Source organism: Pleurodeles waltl, chromosome 5 (assembly GCF_031143425.1).
Source record: "Pleurodeles waltl isolate 20211129_DDA chromosome 5, aPleWal1.hap1.20221129, whole genome shotgun sequence".
Classification (NCBI taxonomy): Eukaryota; Metazoa; Chordata; class Amphibia; order Caudata; family Salamandridae; genus Pleurodeles; species Pleurodeles waltl.
In genome coordinates, this window is record NC_090444.1 from 38,756,262 (window position 1) to 38,773,885 (window position 17,624).

Sequence of the window (17,624 nt, forward strand, 5' to 3'; positions counted from 1 at the left end):
GGGAAGGGCCAGAGGAAGTCTGCCCAGCCTGTTGTGAGTGTCACGGCGGAGAAGTGCGCCATCATTTCCGGCGATCGAGACACAACCTCCAGCACCGTCGTCACTGGTCGAGAGACCACCGCCAGAGTCATTGCCCAGGAGGGTCCAAGTATCGTCACTGGTCAGGAGACCACCGCCGGAGTCACAGCCCAGGAGGGCCCAAGTATCGTCACTGGTCCAGAGACCACCGCCAGAGTCACAGCCCAGGAGGGCCCAAGTATCGTTACTGGTCCAGAGACCACGGCCGGAGTCACAGCCCAGGAGGGCCCAAGTATCGTCACTGGTCCAGAGACCACGGCCGGAGTCACAGCCCAGGAGGTCCCAAGTATCGTCACTGGTCCAGAGACCACCGCCAGAGTCACAGCCCAGGAGGGTTCAAGTATCGTCACTGGTCCAGAGACCACCAACGGAGTCACAGCCCAGGAGGGCCCAAGTATCGTCACTGGTCCAGAGACCACCGCCAGAGTCACAGCCCAGGAGGGCACAAGTATGGTCACTGGTCCAGAGACCACCGCCAGAGTCACAGCCCAGGAGGGCACAAGTATTGTCACTGGTCAGGAGACCACCGCCACCGCCGGAGTCAGTGCCCTGGAGGGCCCCGGCTGCCACAGCCCCGCTGGGCAATGATGGAACGTCATGCCACACACCAATGCCCAGTGTAGAGAACATTATGCCACACACCAGTGTCCGTACCAGAACCGCCATGTCACAGCACCGCTGAACAGTCCTGAACCGCCATGTCAAAGCACCGCTGAACAGTCCTGAACTGCCATGTCAAAGCACCGCTGAACAGGGCAAAGACCGCCATGGCAAAACACCGCTGAACAGGGCAAAGACCGCCATGGCAAAACACCGCTGAACAGGGCAAAGACCGCCATGACAAAGCACCGCTGAACAGGGCAAAGACCACCATGTCAAAGCACCGCTGAACAGGGCAAAGACCGCCATGTCAAAACACCGCTGAACAGTCCTGAACCGCCATGGCAAAACACCGCTGAACAGGGCAAAGACCGCCATGGCAAAACACCGCTGAATAGTCCTGAACCGCCATGGCAAAACACCGCTGAACAGGGCAAAGACCGCCATGTCAAAGCACCGCTGAACAGTCCTGAACCGCCATGGCAAAACACCGCTGAACAGGGCAAAGACCGCCATGGCAAAACACAGCTGAACAGGGCAAAGACCGCCATGGCAAAACACCGCTGAACAGGGCAAAGACCGCCATGGCAAAACACTGCTGAACAGGGCAAAGACCGCCATGGCAAAGCACTGCTGAACAGGGCAAAGACCGCCATGTCAAAGCACCGCTGAACAGGGCAAGCACCGGGTAGGAATGAATGGACCGTCACATCAGGCATCCTTATCCCATGTGCAGCTGGGACAGTGACAGGAACTTTCACGGGGAGACTCATCCAGTCTGTGCACCAGTCCCCCCCAGTACCAGTGGAGACCTGCATCTACTTGAGGGACTGTGGCTTTGCACTCCCCACGATGGCACAGTGGGCAACCCACCCACTGTAGAGACTTGAGAGACTGTGGCTTTGCACTCCCCAGGATGGCACCGTGGGCAACCCACCCACTGTAGAGACTTGAGAGACTGTGGCTTTGCACTCCCCAGGATACATCAATGGGCATGGAGCCCCGTAGTGGATCTGGCTTTGCACTCCTCCGGCTGAGGTGCCACCCCTTCCCTTCCCCCTGAGGTGCCTGTAGTCTTTCTATCTGATGCCCCGGCAGTGTTCTCTCCGATTGTGGTCAGGTATCCTTTGTGGGCCTCACCCATGCATTTTTGGACTGTTGGTGCACGGACATTTTTATGTACATATCTGCACTACTTCTCGTATTGTATATAATTATGACTGATTTTCATATATATCTGTATATTTTTGTATGACATGTATATTGGCACATTACAATGTTTGACCGAATTTCGCTTTGTCTTTTCATTCTTCCGGGGGGATTGTGGGTTGTTACTGTGATTTTTGTGAATGCATTGGTGTGTATGTTGTAATATGCGAGGGAGGGGGTGGGGGTGTTTCGTGTGTGTCCCCCTAACTTTTGCCTCCTCCGTGTCGTAGGTGCAGTACTCACCGTTGTCTTCGGTGCCTACGTAGCTGTTGGTCGTAGAGGAGCAGAAACACAAGGGTAGGGAGTGTTTGGAGTTCCGGGTCCATGGAGTCCTCGTTCCTCATGGGATGTGTTCAGGTGAGCGTTTTCCCATTGCAAAAGCTGTTTCCGCTGTGTTTTTATCCACGGTGAATCCTCCCCGGAAAAAGTGGCAGATTGGCGGGTTGTGATACTATGGGCGGTACATTGTCTTCCGCCTGTCTGTTGGCGGTGACCGCCGCGCTGCTTGTCTGTACCGACGTGGCGGGTGGTGTGTTAAAGTGGCTGTCTTTGTTGGAGGTTTCCGCCAGGGTCATAATTCCCGTTTTTGGTCCGCCGGCCTGTTTGCGGTATTACCGCAGCTTTAACACCGTCCGCCAGGGTTGTAATGACCCCCAATATGTGGTATTTTGCATGTATAACAAATGAAAAGTTCTATCTATTTTATTTTGTATGTGTGTGATTTAATTCATGATCTGCTTTGTGTTTTCATATTACATCTTTTTGTTGTCCTCTGTTTTTTTTTAAAGTAAATTATTTTTGTATTTATCATCTTATTTTCTACTTTATTAATATATTTTATAGTCTGTTTTATTACAATAATTGTTCAAATATTTATGTAAATTCGCTGATGTTTTAGGTGTGTGAGGTTTTGGTGTTTTGTAGTTGTATATTAGTAAGTAGGTGATTTATAATAGTGGTTTAGCTATCATTTAAATCCCTGTTATTTACAAAGTCTTGCTAGAATAGTGGTGTTTTGAGCATTTTACTGGTTTGTTTCATTTTTTTATTTTAGGTTTGACTTGGTTTACTGACTGTTCCAGTTGTTAGTAGCTTTGTTCTTTTTGGAAGGTTTCTAAAAATGTGTAAAATGTTGTGGTTTTTTTCCCTAGTGTGGTTTGGAAGTAGGCCTGGGTGGAGGTTTCAATTTCACTGGTAGAATAGGAGGAATTTTGGTGATTCTGCGTTACTCCAGTAATGGGGAATTACAGATAAATTCAAATTCCACCACTCCTCTGAAGGAATTACAAAATGTTGTAGTGGTTTAGAAACCATTGCATTCCACCATAATAATCAGTAGCATAAAGGTGTGGAGGAGAGGTTGCCTGGGAAGGATATACTCTCTTTAAAAAGATTATCATTTAATATTTAGTTTGCAAACAAGGAATTGAATGAATGAGTGACTGGGTACAAAGTGATCTACATAAAGTTATTTTACTGAGGACAGATGTAATTACTTTCTACCGTTCATAAACAAGTGCACACTTTAGGAAGAGAAAAGAAATGTTAAGATTTCACTGCCACCTGGTGCCCAAATGAGTTTCTTTTTTTTAGCAACTTGAATGGCTGTAACTGAGCAACAATTAACAGCGGCAAACTCTTAAAGAATCAATAAGCAAGGAGAAATTAGTTCAACAGTGTTTGGAAGCAATGGGTTACAAATAAATTAAGCCTACGGGATGACTTGAACTTAACAGGTCTCTGAGCTGAGCAGTTACTTGTACTAAGGGATTGGTAACTGTAGGGGATATTGTGAAAAGCAGTCCCCAGAGAAAATCTGTGAGACAAGTGATACGATTAGAAACCACTGCATAGACATAGACCTTGGTGCCCTTTCAATACAATTGCATTTTGTGGGTGTGCGCTGTTTTTGCATCAAAAAGCGGCGCAAATGCGGCACTAAAAAAGTATGAATATGGGCCTTAGTCTCTGCAGAGTATACAAGGGTGCCAAGATGTCTTTAGCCATGCTATTTTCCTAGGCAAAATGCACCTCCACTTCCATTTTTAGATGCAAAAGTGCATTTTGCACTAAGAAAATAGTGATAAATGCCCACTCTACCCCCCTGTGGAATTCAACAGAATCTGATTTAATTTTAGTTTAATTCAGCACAGTTCTGTGAAATCAAACTCCACAAATTCCTGGAACCCCTATTTGGAAGGCATTGTGCCATCCTTCTACTATATTGTTGGTTTTGGTTTGTCAAGGCATGGTAACGTTGTAGACATTCCACCGTGATACTTGGAATATGCCTTGTTCTCTGTGTCCAGAGTGGTGCAGTCTGCCAACCCAAGTGTATTCAAGCAGTCCATTAGTGAATTTAGAGGCATAATTCTGAGAGACTTGCACTGCTTTTGTATCACTTCTAGTGATGCAACAGCATTAAAATCCATTCAACTATATCTATGAGGCCACGCAAAGCCACTTTGATGGCTTTGAATGGCCTCATAGATATGGAGTAAGGCAAGGAAGCGCAAATAGCTGCGTTGCCTTATTCTGCATTTGGGAAGCGTTCCATGGGTGTTGCAGTGGGTGTTCCCATGCAACACCCATGGATTTTGACACATCCTCAGATTTACAAGAGCCTGTGAACCTGGGGATGATTCAAAACCTTGTACCTCCCCAGGGGAGGTGCAACGAGGAAAAATATATTTATTTCTTCTTGTTTTGTCCTCTTTCTATGTAAGTTGCATTCAGCAGCACACTTAGAAAGAGGAAAAATGTCCCAAAATTATTTTTGTGCTTGAAGGTGTCTCTTCAAGCACAAAAACAATCCTGCATGCAATGAAGACACCATTGCACAATGGTACAAGGGTATCTGCATTGGTGCTAGGCAGGGCATTGTGCGACAGTGCAGGAGGAAGGGACAGGAATGTGTTGTATTCCTTAAATACGGGTATTCTTGTCCTTTACAAGTAACTCCACTGCACCACATTTTCCACTTTTTCATAAATCTGGTCCTTTTTTTTGTAAATTTATTTGCTAAGTTGGGGATTCTATAAGAATGTTTTAGTGGTTAGCTATGTCTGTTACAGGCACATAAACCAGAGCTATTACCCTTTGAATCTGTAATGCAAAGTGGCTGTTTTTTGTCTATACTGCTGAGTGTTGCAGATGTTTGCAAATGTTTTGGTTGAAATGACAATAGCAGTCATGTATGAGTGTGTGTGGGTATAGCGTAAGTATTGTTTGTATGAATGCCTGTTTGAAGTCCCTTTGTATTAAAGAGTACTTTTCAGTTTTAAACTGATGTGGTTTAAAAGTTTATAGTAGGTTACACTTACCGTTAAGCAGCAGCGCCTAAACGTGGTGCATTCTAGTGTTAATATATTTAACATGTACGGTATGTATCTGTGTGAAGGGTGGAGGTCACGTTTTAAAGTCTGTTTCTATCACCTATATTTCATTTTGACGTAGCATTAGGAGGGTACTTTCAGTTGCAAATACACTTATTCATTGTCATGATAGTGGTTGGTGAATAAGAAGTGGGCTCTTTATTATGTGAAGTGGTTAGGTGTTTTGGAATCATATATTGTTGTATCATTGTAGGGCGGATGGGGTTTCACTGGAGCTTTTGTAGTATGTGAAGTCAGACACTTTAAATTACAGGTTGCCTATAGTTGACCTGTAATAGGCTCAGGTACCTTGAGTAGTATATTTTTAAAAGTTGCAGTAATTGGTCCTTGGAAACTAGTACTTGCCTCTTTTAGAATTTAAAGTATTTGCATTGCTTATATCTATGTTACATCTGTGGGGTAGTGGTGTTCAGGAATTTTAATTAAAATGATGTTTGTTTGTTGTGGTCCTCCCATAACAAGCATTTGCAAAATAATGTGTACATTTCTAATTCATTTTCTTGGTGATTGTCCTTTTCTAGCTGTATGTGTCTTGCTTGTGTGAGAGTAATTGTTTACCTTTTTTGATGTGATATATATGGCTTGTTCTGCCACAGTGTTTGATTAAATGAATGGAAGAATGAATGAATGAGATCTTTATTGTCTAAGGGACAGATTTATTAAGTCATTGGGTCAAGTAAGGGAATGGAAGGCACTGCAAGGGCTTATTTCATATTTACCAAGCTACGCAAAGCCACCTTGCCAGCCCCAGAGTAATACAGTTTATTTTGTAGCTGGAATATTTCAAAAAGTTTCCAAATAAATGCAGTATCCTATCTAGTGGCAGCTTCGGCTATGCCATGCACAACAGAATATTACCTGAAAATAGGTGTTTTTTTCTCCCATGTTGCCCCCCATCATAGCCCTGTTATCAAGGGGTCTTCAATTAACTATGCTGCCAGTGCCTTTAGTGGCACCAAGAATATCATCAACAATAGGGGACAGCTCAGCCTTGTGCCCTTTCCAAGCTAGAATGAACTGGTAAGCCCCCCATTGACCCTCACTCTCATCAGCGGTTTATTGTATAAGAGAGCAGTCCATCTTCTGAAATTAGGGCCGAAACCCCGTTGATGTAGTACCTCAAACATGTGAGGCCATTCTAGTGTATCAAAGGCCATGGTTATATCTAAAGATAGTGCTATTGTTAGCTCCTGTACATGCCTACTGTGTTCCATACAACCATATATCCACTTCAAGTTGGGTCTTGCAATTCTATCAGGCATTATTTACTACAATCTATGCTCGCCTGAACTGCATCACTGAGTTCTAGTCTAATGCTGATCAATAGTATTTTTTACACTTCAGACTGCACTCCTCCGATGTGCATCAACTCTTCCTCCTTCTGCATAGAGTGGCATAAAAGTTTTTGTCGGTGCCTGATGGTGCCTGAATATGTGTGGGTATGCATGTAAGGGTGTCAGTATGACAGTTAACATGGGTATTATCAGGATGTTCTATATGTGCATACATGCCTTTATGTTGCTTGTCTCTTTCTGCATGCACCAAAGTGGGAGGTATTTTCTTTTCTGGATATTCCTTTGGGTATGATCCTACAAACGTCCATCAACGTCTAAAGCTATGTCCAGAATGAAGAGGATGTCAAGGAATCTAAAACTAGTCATACATAAAAAGGCTTGCAGACTGCTCTGGAGTCTAAAGGACCCAGATTTACTAAGACTAGGTGCTGGGTTTGCATCACAAAACTGACACAAACCAGTGTAAAGTTTTGAATTGGAAAGTTTGCTCAAGGAAAGTGTCCCTAAAGCTAGTTAAAGTAGTGCTATGCACTACTTACAGCTGCCTTGCATCAAGGGAGTGTACTATGGCTGCTTCATGGACATTTCAATGCAACCGCAAATGGATTTTGTTGTTATGCTGTTATCTACAAAAAATGGGTGCTAGGGATTTGTGCCAAAAGGTTATACTTCCTTGACGTGGGTGTAACATTTTCTTTATTCCAAATTTACCAACTTGACTAACCATGGTATTTCATAATCAAATGGTTTCCTTCCACTACAGGACTATGTTAGACATCATTCAGAAACCCTTATATTGGAAGCATGTCCACTTGGTTTAGTGCTTGGTACAAGGCTACCTAAAGCACACTAGTGAAGGGGAAGAGAGCTAGCGCACCATATCTTAGTAGATATGGTCTTGTTATCCTTGTTTCCTTTCCAGCTCACTCAATGATCCATGTCCTCGTTACTTCTTCAGAGTGAGAACAGCAGCACCCTCACCCTCATCTTCAATGCCTCTATCACAACAGCAACTAATCCAGATGCCTAGAAACACGCTGAGGTCAAACCACTTCTGAAAAAACTGACAGCCGACCCAGCAAGCTCAAAAACTGCCACCCAATGTCCCGGCTAACCTTCCTTGCCAAAGTACTGGAAAGAGCCATCAGCCGTCAGCTCTCTGAATAACTAGAAAAAAAAACACTTCTGGACACCAACCCAAATGGGGTTCTGTGTAAACCATAGCCCTGAGACTGCCCTCATTCCTGCAGCTGACAACATTAGAATCATCCTCGATCGCGGAAAGAAGATAACTCTGATCCTCCTTGATCTCTCAGCAGCGTTTGACTCCACATCACATCACACCCTAGTCACTAGACTCCGCCACATCAGAATCTAGACAACGTCATCAAATGGTTCCACTCCTTTCTCACCGGACGCACCCAGAGAATTAGCCTTCCACCCTTCAACTCAGAACCCAAGAGCATCATCTGTGGCATCCCCCATGGGTCCTCACTCAGCCCCACATACATGATGCCTCTAGCGGACATCATCCACGCCCACAGACTCAACATAATCTCATATGTCGATGACACACTACTCATCCGCTCTCTCTCTCCGAGGACCACAACACCCCCAGAGCCAATTTCAACAATACCATGACCAACGTTGCCGAATGGATACAATCCAACTGCCTGAAACCGAACATGGACAAGACAGAAGTGATCATTTCCTGAAACAACACATCCCCCTTAGATGACTCATGGTGGGCCACGGTGCTCGGGCAAACCCCAACCCCAACTGACCAGGCATCATGATTGAGAGACAACTCACATTAAAGTGACAGATAAATGCAGTTGCCTCCTCCTGTTTCCTCATCCTCCGCATGCTGTGTAAGATTTTCTGATGGATCCCCACCTACGCCAGGAAAAAAGTAACCCATCCCTCATCACCAGCAGACTGGACTACAGAAATGCCCTCTACTCCGCAGTCACTATTCCAACTCCTCAACCGCCTCCAAAATGCTGCAGCAAGACTCATCCCAGACCTCCCCAGATGCACCAGCATCACCCCCTACCACAGAAGCCTCCACTAGCTTCCTGTTCCTAAAAGATGCAAATTCATGATCCTGACTCTCACGCACAAAACCCTCCACAACATTGGACCCAAACTCATCAACCACCGGCTTTCCTTCCACCTCCCTTGACTGTATCCCACATATCCAATGTAGCCACTGCAGTGGATGCTCCTTCGTCTACTTAGCAGCCAAGGCCTGGAACAACTTTCCTCTCCACCTGCGAACCATGCACACCCAGACCGATTTCAGGAGGAAACTCAAGACCTGGCTATTTGAGGATTTACCACCACAACACAACAAACGTCCTTAGCGCTGTAGTTTGTTTTAATGGGATTACAGGAGTTAGCTTAGCCTTTGGCTTGCAGACTTGTGCCCCGTCACCTAGTGACTTTTAACCTACTTAGTTTGCTCTGTCTTAGCCCATTTAATTATTGAATTCATCTAAGATGGCTGCCTTGTTGATAGTTAGGCCGCTTATTATGCTTTGCATTATCAGTGCCACCACGCTAAGGCGTCAAGATCAAGCAACAAAGACAAAAAAACAGTAGGTGTTCACACTTAGAGATTTTCCCTCTCTATACCTTCGAGGGATTTGTTTATAATAATTGCCGTCCCAAGCATGTCTGTTATCTATTGTTTGGGAACACACCTACGTCAGGGGTCCTGGTAGATCTGTATAAATACATCGCACTTTAGACAGATAATCAGAGGGATTCCGACCACAGGGCATCGCCACAATCGCTGATATCGATGCTGCACGTCGTCTTGACGCTGACCCAGTCTTCGCGTCCCTGCGGAGTCTGAGACAGAGACCTCATTCCAAGGTAACGAGGGTTGGGGGCTCCTCTCATGGACATGGCATTGGCAGATTAGGTTTAACAGACCCAGCTCTCCTTTAGGTAGGAGGTTAGGCCTATAGCATTAGGGTATCAGGGCATATTACACCTCTTATGTCTTTTACACGCATTGCATGATGGTGGGGGTCTTTGTAATAATGACTCTTGTCTTCACAATTCTGTTTCTTGCACTATTCATTATCCTAATCATTGCAGCCCATGCAACATATCACAAATTGCAGTTGTGTTAAATAAAAACTATTGAAACTTTACTGCATCTTTGTCATTGCCTGTGTTTGAATGAGACATAGTGTATCTGTGAGAAAAGGGTAATCTCCGTTTAACCATGACACTCCCTGAGATGTCTTATTCTCAAGTCTATGCGTAAAGGCTGCCACAAATCACCTTTTACTATGTGTTTCTGGTGAGGTGCTGCTATTGAGCCGGTAAGGTTGGGACAACAGTTGTGACTTGTTGTAGGATAGTCGTAGTCGCCTACAAACAAAAGTACTGTCATCCTCAAACCAGCAGTCTTGCCTAGAGCAAGAGTCCAAACTACAACAGTGCATGGGTTCTCCCCAGGGTGAGAGGTTGCACTCAACAAATACCTGATTGATTAATAAAAAAAATTAAGGTTTACGTCTGGCACCAGGTCAAAATGGCAGCTTAAAACCACCCTACTGGTTGCAGTGGCAGGCCTAAGAAATGTTTTAAATAGGCTACTTTAGTGGGTGGCAAAATAGGTGCTGCTGCCCAATAGTAACATTTAATTTACAGGCCCTGGGTACATGTTGTACCAGTTACTAGGGACTTATAGGTAAATTAAACATGCCATGTGGATTTAAACTAACTTTTCCCTCTTTAAAGGAGAGGAAACAAGTAAGGTAACACTGGTTAGCAGGGAAACAGTCTTAAAAGCCAACGAAAAGAGGTTCATCAAAGGAAGGCAAAGAAATGTAAAAATCTGTGGTGACCCACCAGAAAGGGTCCAACGATCCTGAATTTGCATTGTGGATGCCTTACCACCACTTGGAATAAGCATTGACTTTCTATCGCAACTTCTAAAAGTCAAGTTTAGAAAATGGAGACGTTTATTATCCAAAGGGGATGAAATAGTCCTAAGCTTTGAAACAGTAACCTGCTGCCACCTGACCAGGTCCAGTGGTTATGTTTTAGCCATGGAACTATGATACTTGACTTTCAATCTCAGCTTCACCATTTCACCTAAATATGCTTGAAATAAACACTGTATTCTAACGTTGGTCAGGGCATCTATGCAATGATGTTTTCTTGGGAAGTGCAGCACATTGGCCTTGCCGGCAGAATCACATCTGCTCCACTTTTGGTCTATGGGAAATGTAGGGACCAAGGTACACTGTTCTTTTCTCACAATGAGATTTTGCCAAATTGGATAGTCACATTTTTAACTTATTCCTTTGATCTTGTTTTTGGTAAGACTCAAGAGTATTTAGAATCAATTTAAAATCTTCTATTGGACTGGATATTCCCTTGCAGAGGAGGAAAGTGTCCTGACTCATGGTCTAGTCATCAAAATTCAATGTGGTGGTGAATGCAGAGCATTTGCAGCAAGAAGGAGTGAGCTGCAGTCTCAGGTTTGTTACCTTAACAATCTGTTTGATTCTGGGCAACTCACACTTTACCTGCTCCTCTGCCTACATATCAGACAATATGCCAGCATTTTGAAACTGGCTAAATGGAAAAAAGAACAGCAAGGTTATATTCCCTGAACTGGTCAACAGCATAGTTTTCATTAACACATTCAGGGAGTGTGAGCAAGTAGACTCTTTGTAGCATGGTTCCCCCATTTTTGGCCTGTTTGTCAGTGTGTTTTGAATGGGTCACTGGGATCCTGCTAATCGGGACCCCAGTGCTTACGGTTTGTTGCCTACTTGTCAGTATGTCTCACTGTTTCTATCGATATGTTTGACTGTGTCATTGGAGTCCTGTTAACCAGGGCCCCACTGCTCATGCTCTCTCTGGCTCCAAATTTGTCCTTACATACTGGTAACTCAGTATTTCACTCCAAATTGGCATACTGGTCCCCCCTTATAAGCCCCTAGTATATGGTACCTAGCTGCCCAGGGAATTGGGGTTCCATTGGACTCCTATGGGCTGCAGCATTTCTTTTGCCACCCATATGGGGCAGCCTGTGTGAAATAGTGCATGCACTATTTCACATCCTATTTCACTGCACCAGGTCACTTATAAGTCACCTATATGTCAGGTCTTCTAACCCTTAAGGCTGGGTGCAAAGTACCAGTGTGAGAGGGCATCCCTGTACTGGCAGATGTGCCCCCAATTCATCCAGGCCCATTTTCCAGGACTTCGTGAGTGCAGGGAAGCCACTTTAAGCATGCACTGGACATAGGTCAATATCAATGTCCAGCTTCACAATGGTAACTCTGAATATGGCCAAGTAAGGTGTCGAACAACTGGGAATTGTACCCCAATACTGATTCCAGTATTGGTTGCACAATCCCATGAACTCTTGGGGCTCCACAGTGGACCCCCAGTACTGCCATACCAGCCTTCTGAGGTTTTTCAGGCAGTCCCAGCTGGTGCCACCTCACAAACAGGCTTCTGCCCTCCTCGGGCTTGAGCAGCTCAATCCCAGCAAGGCAGAACAATGCATTTCCTTTAGGAGAGGTGTGTTATACCTTCTCCCTTTGGAAATAGGTGTTACAGGCATGGGAGGGGTATCCTTCCAGAGCCTCTGGAAATGCTTTCAGGCACAGATGGTGCCCTCCTTGCATAATCCAGTCTACACCGGTTCAGGGACCACCAGTCCCTTCTCTGGTGTGAAACTGGACAAAGGAAAGGCGAGCAACCACTCTCCTGTCCATCACCTAGCCTAGGGCTCCTCCAGAGTGTCCCTGGGTTTTGCCATCCTGGATCCCAAGGTGGTGGGGCACTCTGGAAGCATCTGAGTGGCCAGTGCCAGCAGGTGACGTCAGAGACCCCTCCTGATAGGTGCTTACCTGGGTAGGTGACCAATCCCCCTCTCCAGGCTATTTAGGGTCTCTCCTGTGGGTGTTTCTTCAAATTCGGATTGCAAGGCCCCAGCAGGAAACCTCTGTATCCTTTACTTCAATTTCTACCGACGGATCAGCCGCTGACTACTCCAGGAAATCTACAAAACTGCAACAAAGAAGCAAAGACGACTTCTGCAACATTGTAACTTCAGCTCCAGCCAGCAAGTGCAACAGTTTCCAGGTTTTGCATCCTCCGAGGACTGCCTGTCTTCAGCCTGCACCAGAAGAACCAAAGGAATCTCCTGTGGAGTGATGGAGTCACTTCCCTGCTTCAGCAGGCACCTCTCTGCAGCGACGACCGGTGGCTTGGGTCCCCTCTCCAGATTACAGGCATGGATCCAGCAACACGGGTGGTGGACTAAAGTGACTTTGCCAGTTCTAATGTCCAGCTCTCGAACGTTGGTAGAGGTCAGAGCTTTCCTCCCCAGGCAAGACAGTACCCCTGTGCACTGCGTGACTTGCAGTTGCCACGGCTTTGTGCGACCTTCCAAGAAGTTCTTCATGCATAGCACAGCTTAGGCCCCCAGCACTCCACCTGTGATGCACAGCTTTCTGAGTGGTTCTTCAGCAGCGTGGGAATCCTTTGTGTCGTGCTGTGTGGGCCTCCATTTGCACCTTCTTTGGCCCCATGCTGTGGGACTCTTGTGCGTGCTGCCTAGTCTTGTGAGGACTCTCTGAGTTACTGAGAGCCCCATCTGTCTTCCCCTCCTGGGTAGAGGCCACCAGGTCTCTCCTGGTCCCAGGCAGCGCCATTTTCCACTAACCGTGATCTTTGCGTGTACCAAGGCTTGTTGGCAGAATCCAGTGACGAAAACCAAACTGCATTCATCAATCCAGCGTGGGACATATTCTGCACCAACCAGGAACATGCATCTATGTTCTTTGGTGCAATACTGACTTTGTCTTCTCACCGGTGGTTCTCCTTTTGTACCTTCATCTACTGTGTTTTACTCCTGCTTTCCTGGGCTCTCTGGTGGGGTATTTTACTTACTTTTGGTGTTTTCTTACACTCCCAGCGCCCCTGTACACACTATACTTGCGTAGGTGGGAAACCAATATTAGCATTCCACTATTTTAGTATATGGTTTTTCTTCCCCGTAGGCCCATTGCAACCTATTGTGATTTTCACTAGTTGCACTGTTTTCCTACTGTGTACTTACCTGTTTTTGGTTACTAGTGTACCTATTGCATGAGTTACTTACCTCCTAAGGGAATATAGTCTCCAAAGTATTTTGGGCCTTGTGTCACTAAAATAAAGTATTTTTATTTTTGTAACACTGAGTATTGTCTTTCATGTGTGTGAGTACTGTGTGACTACAGTGGCATTGCAAGAGCTTTGTATGTCTTTCTTTTTCAGCCTTGGCTGCTCAGCTACAGCTACCTCTAGACAGCCTGGCTGCTAGACACAGACTACATTTCACTAATAAGGGATAACTGGACCTGGTATAAGGTGTGAGCACCTTTGGTACCCACTACAAACCTGGCCAGCCTCCTACAGGGAGGTTTATAGGCAGGTGGTTGGATTTGCATCTCAACAGCTACATATGCTCCTGAAACTGCACAGCCTGATTGTCCTTTAGGCCGGTCCAACCTTATGTGCAAGTAGGTGTGGGGCCTTGGAGGAGTTGGGCTTAGTGCAGAGACTGGCACTTCCATCCATCCCAAATCTCATTCATTAAACGGGTCCTAGCCCTTTGGCTAGGGTCCTAGGGACGTTTCTCACCCCGTGATAGAGACTGACTGCACAGGGTCTCGAATCACAAGATGAAATCCTACTCTGTTAAGGGGTCTGCAGCCCATCCTTTGTGCCACCATGTCACACCTGCTCTTCACCGGGAGAGCGCGCGCAGGGGCCCTTACATCACACGTGGCATCGCCTATGTTGGCAGGCCTGATGTCAGATCCGGGAGAGCGCGCGCAGGGGCCCTTGCATCACCCCTGGCACAGTATGATGTGCAGGCCCACCTCTGTAAATACTGAACACGTTGAAGTTTGTGAGTTTGCGCCAAAGTGCAGTGAATAAAAGCCGGCGTCCCCGCGGCCCTGGCACCGGTGCCAAGGTGTGCAGCGGGATGGCTCTCTCAGGTGCGCTGAAGAAGCTGCTCGTCTGTGTCGTGATTGTCACGAAAGCTGCAGAAACCGCGGATCCTGCTATAGAGAATGGTTTCCCGCCGCTTTGGGGCGACATCCCCGGAGACCTTGGCGCTTTCAGACAGGAAAATAATCACGCAGTCATTGATCCGTGGAAGTATCGCGACAGAATGGGAATGCTCAAGATTCTGCTAAGTTCCACTCACAAGTATTACATCGGTATGGGGTTGACAGAATCTGACAACACGTTATGGAGTCTTCCCATAGTGTCCGAGTGGGTGTATAAAACAGGTAAGTATTTTGAAAATAGGAAATACCTGGGAGAAAGTCAGAGTTTTGTTAAATTAATTTTACCTGTTTTTGCATAACATAAATATTGTTTCCTTTGTATGAAACAAACTTGATTGATCCGAACTTGAAAGAATTTTCCAGTTTATTTCAGGGATGTACCCTCAGTCACTCCCCACCTGCCCACATCCTCAGCAGGTCATTCTAGTCTTTTCAAGTCATTTCTAGATTTCACTCTCCTTTCAAACAAATGAAGGCGAGTGCACGTGCCTTGTGCTCCATCCATGCAGGTGCACGGCCGGCGCGTGGCTCGTGCACGCTGCCTTCAGTGTGCTCTGGATCCAGAGGTCACAGTTCTCCCCTTCCCATTCTGTGCACGGACCCGGAAGTCCTGGATCCCAGGTCCAGGCCGGCTGGAGTCAGCACGCGCCATGCTGGGCTCCTGCAGCTCTACAGGGTGCGTGTATGTTTCGATGCCTCGTGTTATCTTATGAAATTAAAACTTAGATTTTTATGGCGCTGCATTGCGTTTTTAAATAGGACATTTACCTGCAAGAAATGCACTTCTTTTGTAAAGCGCCAAGCATTAGTAGCTCATAAATTCATCATGTATGTTTTCCTTTCCATTTATGAGAAAACACTGCATGCGGTAGAATTCAAATTAAAAAGTTGACACAAAGTGAGCTGCTCGTGCCTGACACGACAAAGGGACACCTTCGGGTTTACGATGTGCCCACAGACTGCACACTGAGGTGGGCACGCGAGTGTGTGCCATTCTGTCCCCCCGATCCATATCACGCAGTGCAGCTGTAACGCACACAGCCCTTGCCCCTGGGTTGTGCATCACGTACTTCTATCCAGATACCCAGGGGCACGTTATCAACATATCACGCCCTGCAGCGCAGCGAGTCACCTTGATGCGCTATGTGATGGGGAAAGGGCAGGAATGCGCCACACTTAACATCGCACGGCCCACTCCTGTCCTCCCCGTGCAGGCGCACAATGTGCTGCCTAGCCCCATCGCAGGCACCTTCACACCATGGAGCATGGGTGCCTGTGTTGTGAGCAGGATTGTGCAGGAAGGGGCAGCTTCTTGCACAAAAACAGTCCCCTGAGGCTTATGCCCCTTTCTGCAGAATGCAGCGCACATAGAAAGAGGAAAAAACGAGAACTAAAGATATTTCTCCTCAATACGCCCCAACTAGGACACATTCCAAGGTCTTCCAGTGATGGTAAATCTGGGAATGCAGCAAAATCCCTTGGTGGATGCCTGGGAACAACCACGCTCCAGCCACGGAATGCCTTTCCAGAGCAGAGTAATGCAATGCAGCAATTTGTGCTGCTCTGCATTACTCTAGATTTTTCAAGCCAGGCAAGGACACTCAAAGTGGCCTTTCCTGGCTTGATAAATGTGCCCTGTCGTGTCACTCTTGCATCCTGTTGTGCAAGAGCGGCACAACTCTTTGATGAATATGGCCCACAATATCTAATGCTAACCTCATGCACTGCACCCAGTTCTCGCCTGATGCACAGAATCCTTCATCCTTACGAGCACCAAATGTTACCCGGAGTTATATCTGCCAGTGAAGCCACTAGTTACCACAATCGATGCTCGCCTGAACTGCATCGCCGAGTGCTGGTCTAATGCTCGTCACAGACTGCACTCCTCTGCTGGGCATCAACTCTTCCTGCTGCTTCATAGTTTGGAATAAAAGCTTTGGTCCGTGCCTGCTGGTGCCTGAACATGTGTGGGTGTGCATGTAAGGGTGTCAGTATGGCTGTTAACATGGGTATTTTCAGCACGTTCTATATGTGCATATATGCCTGTATGTTGAGTGTCTCTTTCTGCATGCTCCAAAGTGGGAGGTATTTTCTTTTCTGGATATTCCTTTGGGTGTGATCCTCCAAACGTCCTACAACCCCTAAAGCTATGTCCAGGCTGAGGAGGATGTCAAGGAATCTAAAACTAGTCATTCATAAGAAGGCTTGCAGACTGCTCCGGAGTCTCCAACTTAAATCGTGTTATGTATGCTAATACCACACTTTTTTAAAGGTAAGAACTCCAAATGATGTCATTGTGTCATTAAGATAATTTATCCGAGCACCTGCAGAAATCCACGTGTTATCACCCATCACCAAGTGATATTAGGTCATCAATTGAACATAAAAACAAAGTCCAATGCAAACAGCTTTTCCTCTGTTTGAAATTAGTGTGGTGCTTTGGTGGAAGTAGATGATTGGGGAGCAGATGTTTGAGCTTTGGATACTTCAGCATCTCAAGCAGGTCTTGTAATTATTATGGGTCAGTTACACCTCATGTTGCAGGTGGTGCCCATCATCCATTGCATAGGCCATCTGGTTCCTCCTTTAAGCTGAATAATGACTTTACTAGATTATGTGGGAAGGGACAAAGGGAAGCGCTGGAAGTGTTCACGTGGTGAATGGATGATTAGGGAGAAGCTTCTGTCCCCTACTGACTCCTTTGCTTGTGCACCTCTGCAATACCTCAGGGGAACTCACAGGCATGATGTGTGAGTCAATCCTCATAAATGTCATACCCAAATCAGGGAACGAACCCACACAAGGTACCTCCTATAGAGGCACATGTATATTTAATGAAGATGCAAAGCTCTGTAGGGATATTGGGGGTGATTTGAGGGAAGGCTGTACTGCTCTCACCCCATTTGTTTCAGGTTTAACTGATTGTTACCCTCCCAAAATTG

General features: G+C 46.1%; 1 protein-coding gene across 1 annotated transcript in view; it reads left to right on the plus strand.

Annotated features, from left to right (window-relative positions):
- The first annotated feature begins 14,563 nt into the window (after positions 1-14,563).
- Positions 14,564-17,624, plus strand: part of LOC138295315 (protein LEG1 homolog) — a 73,784-nt gene continuing 70,723 nt past the window's right edge. The window contains exon 1 of the mRNA XM_069233534.1: positions 14,564-14,904. Within this exon, the coding sequence (XP_069089635.1) occupies positions 14,595-14,904 (310 nt within the window). The 5' untranslated portion in view covers positions 14,564-14,594. The remainder of the gene's footprint in view (positions 14,905-17,624) is intronic.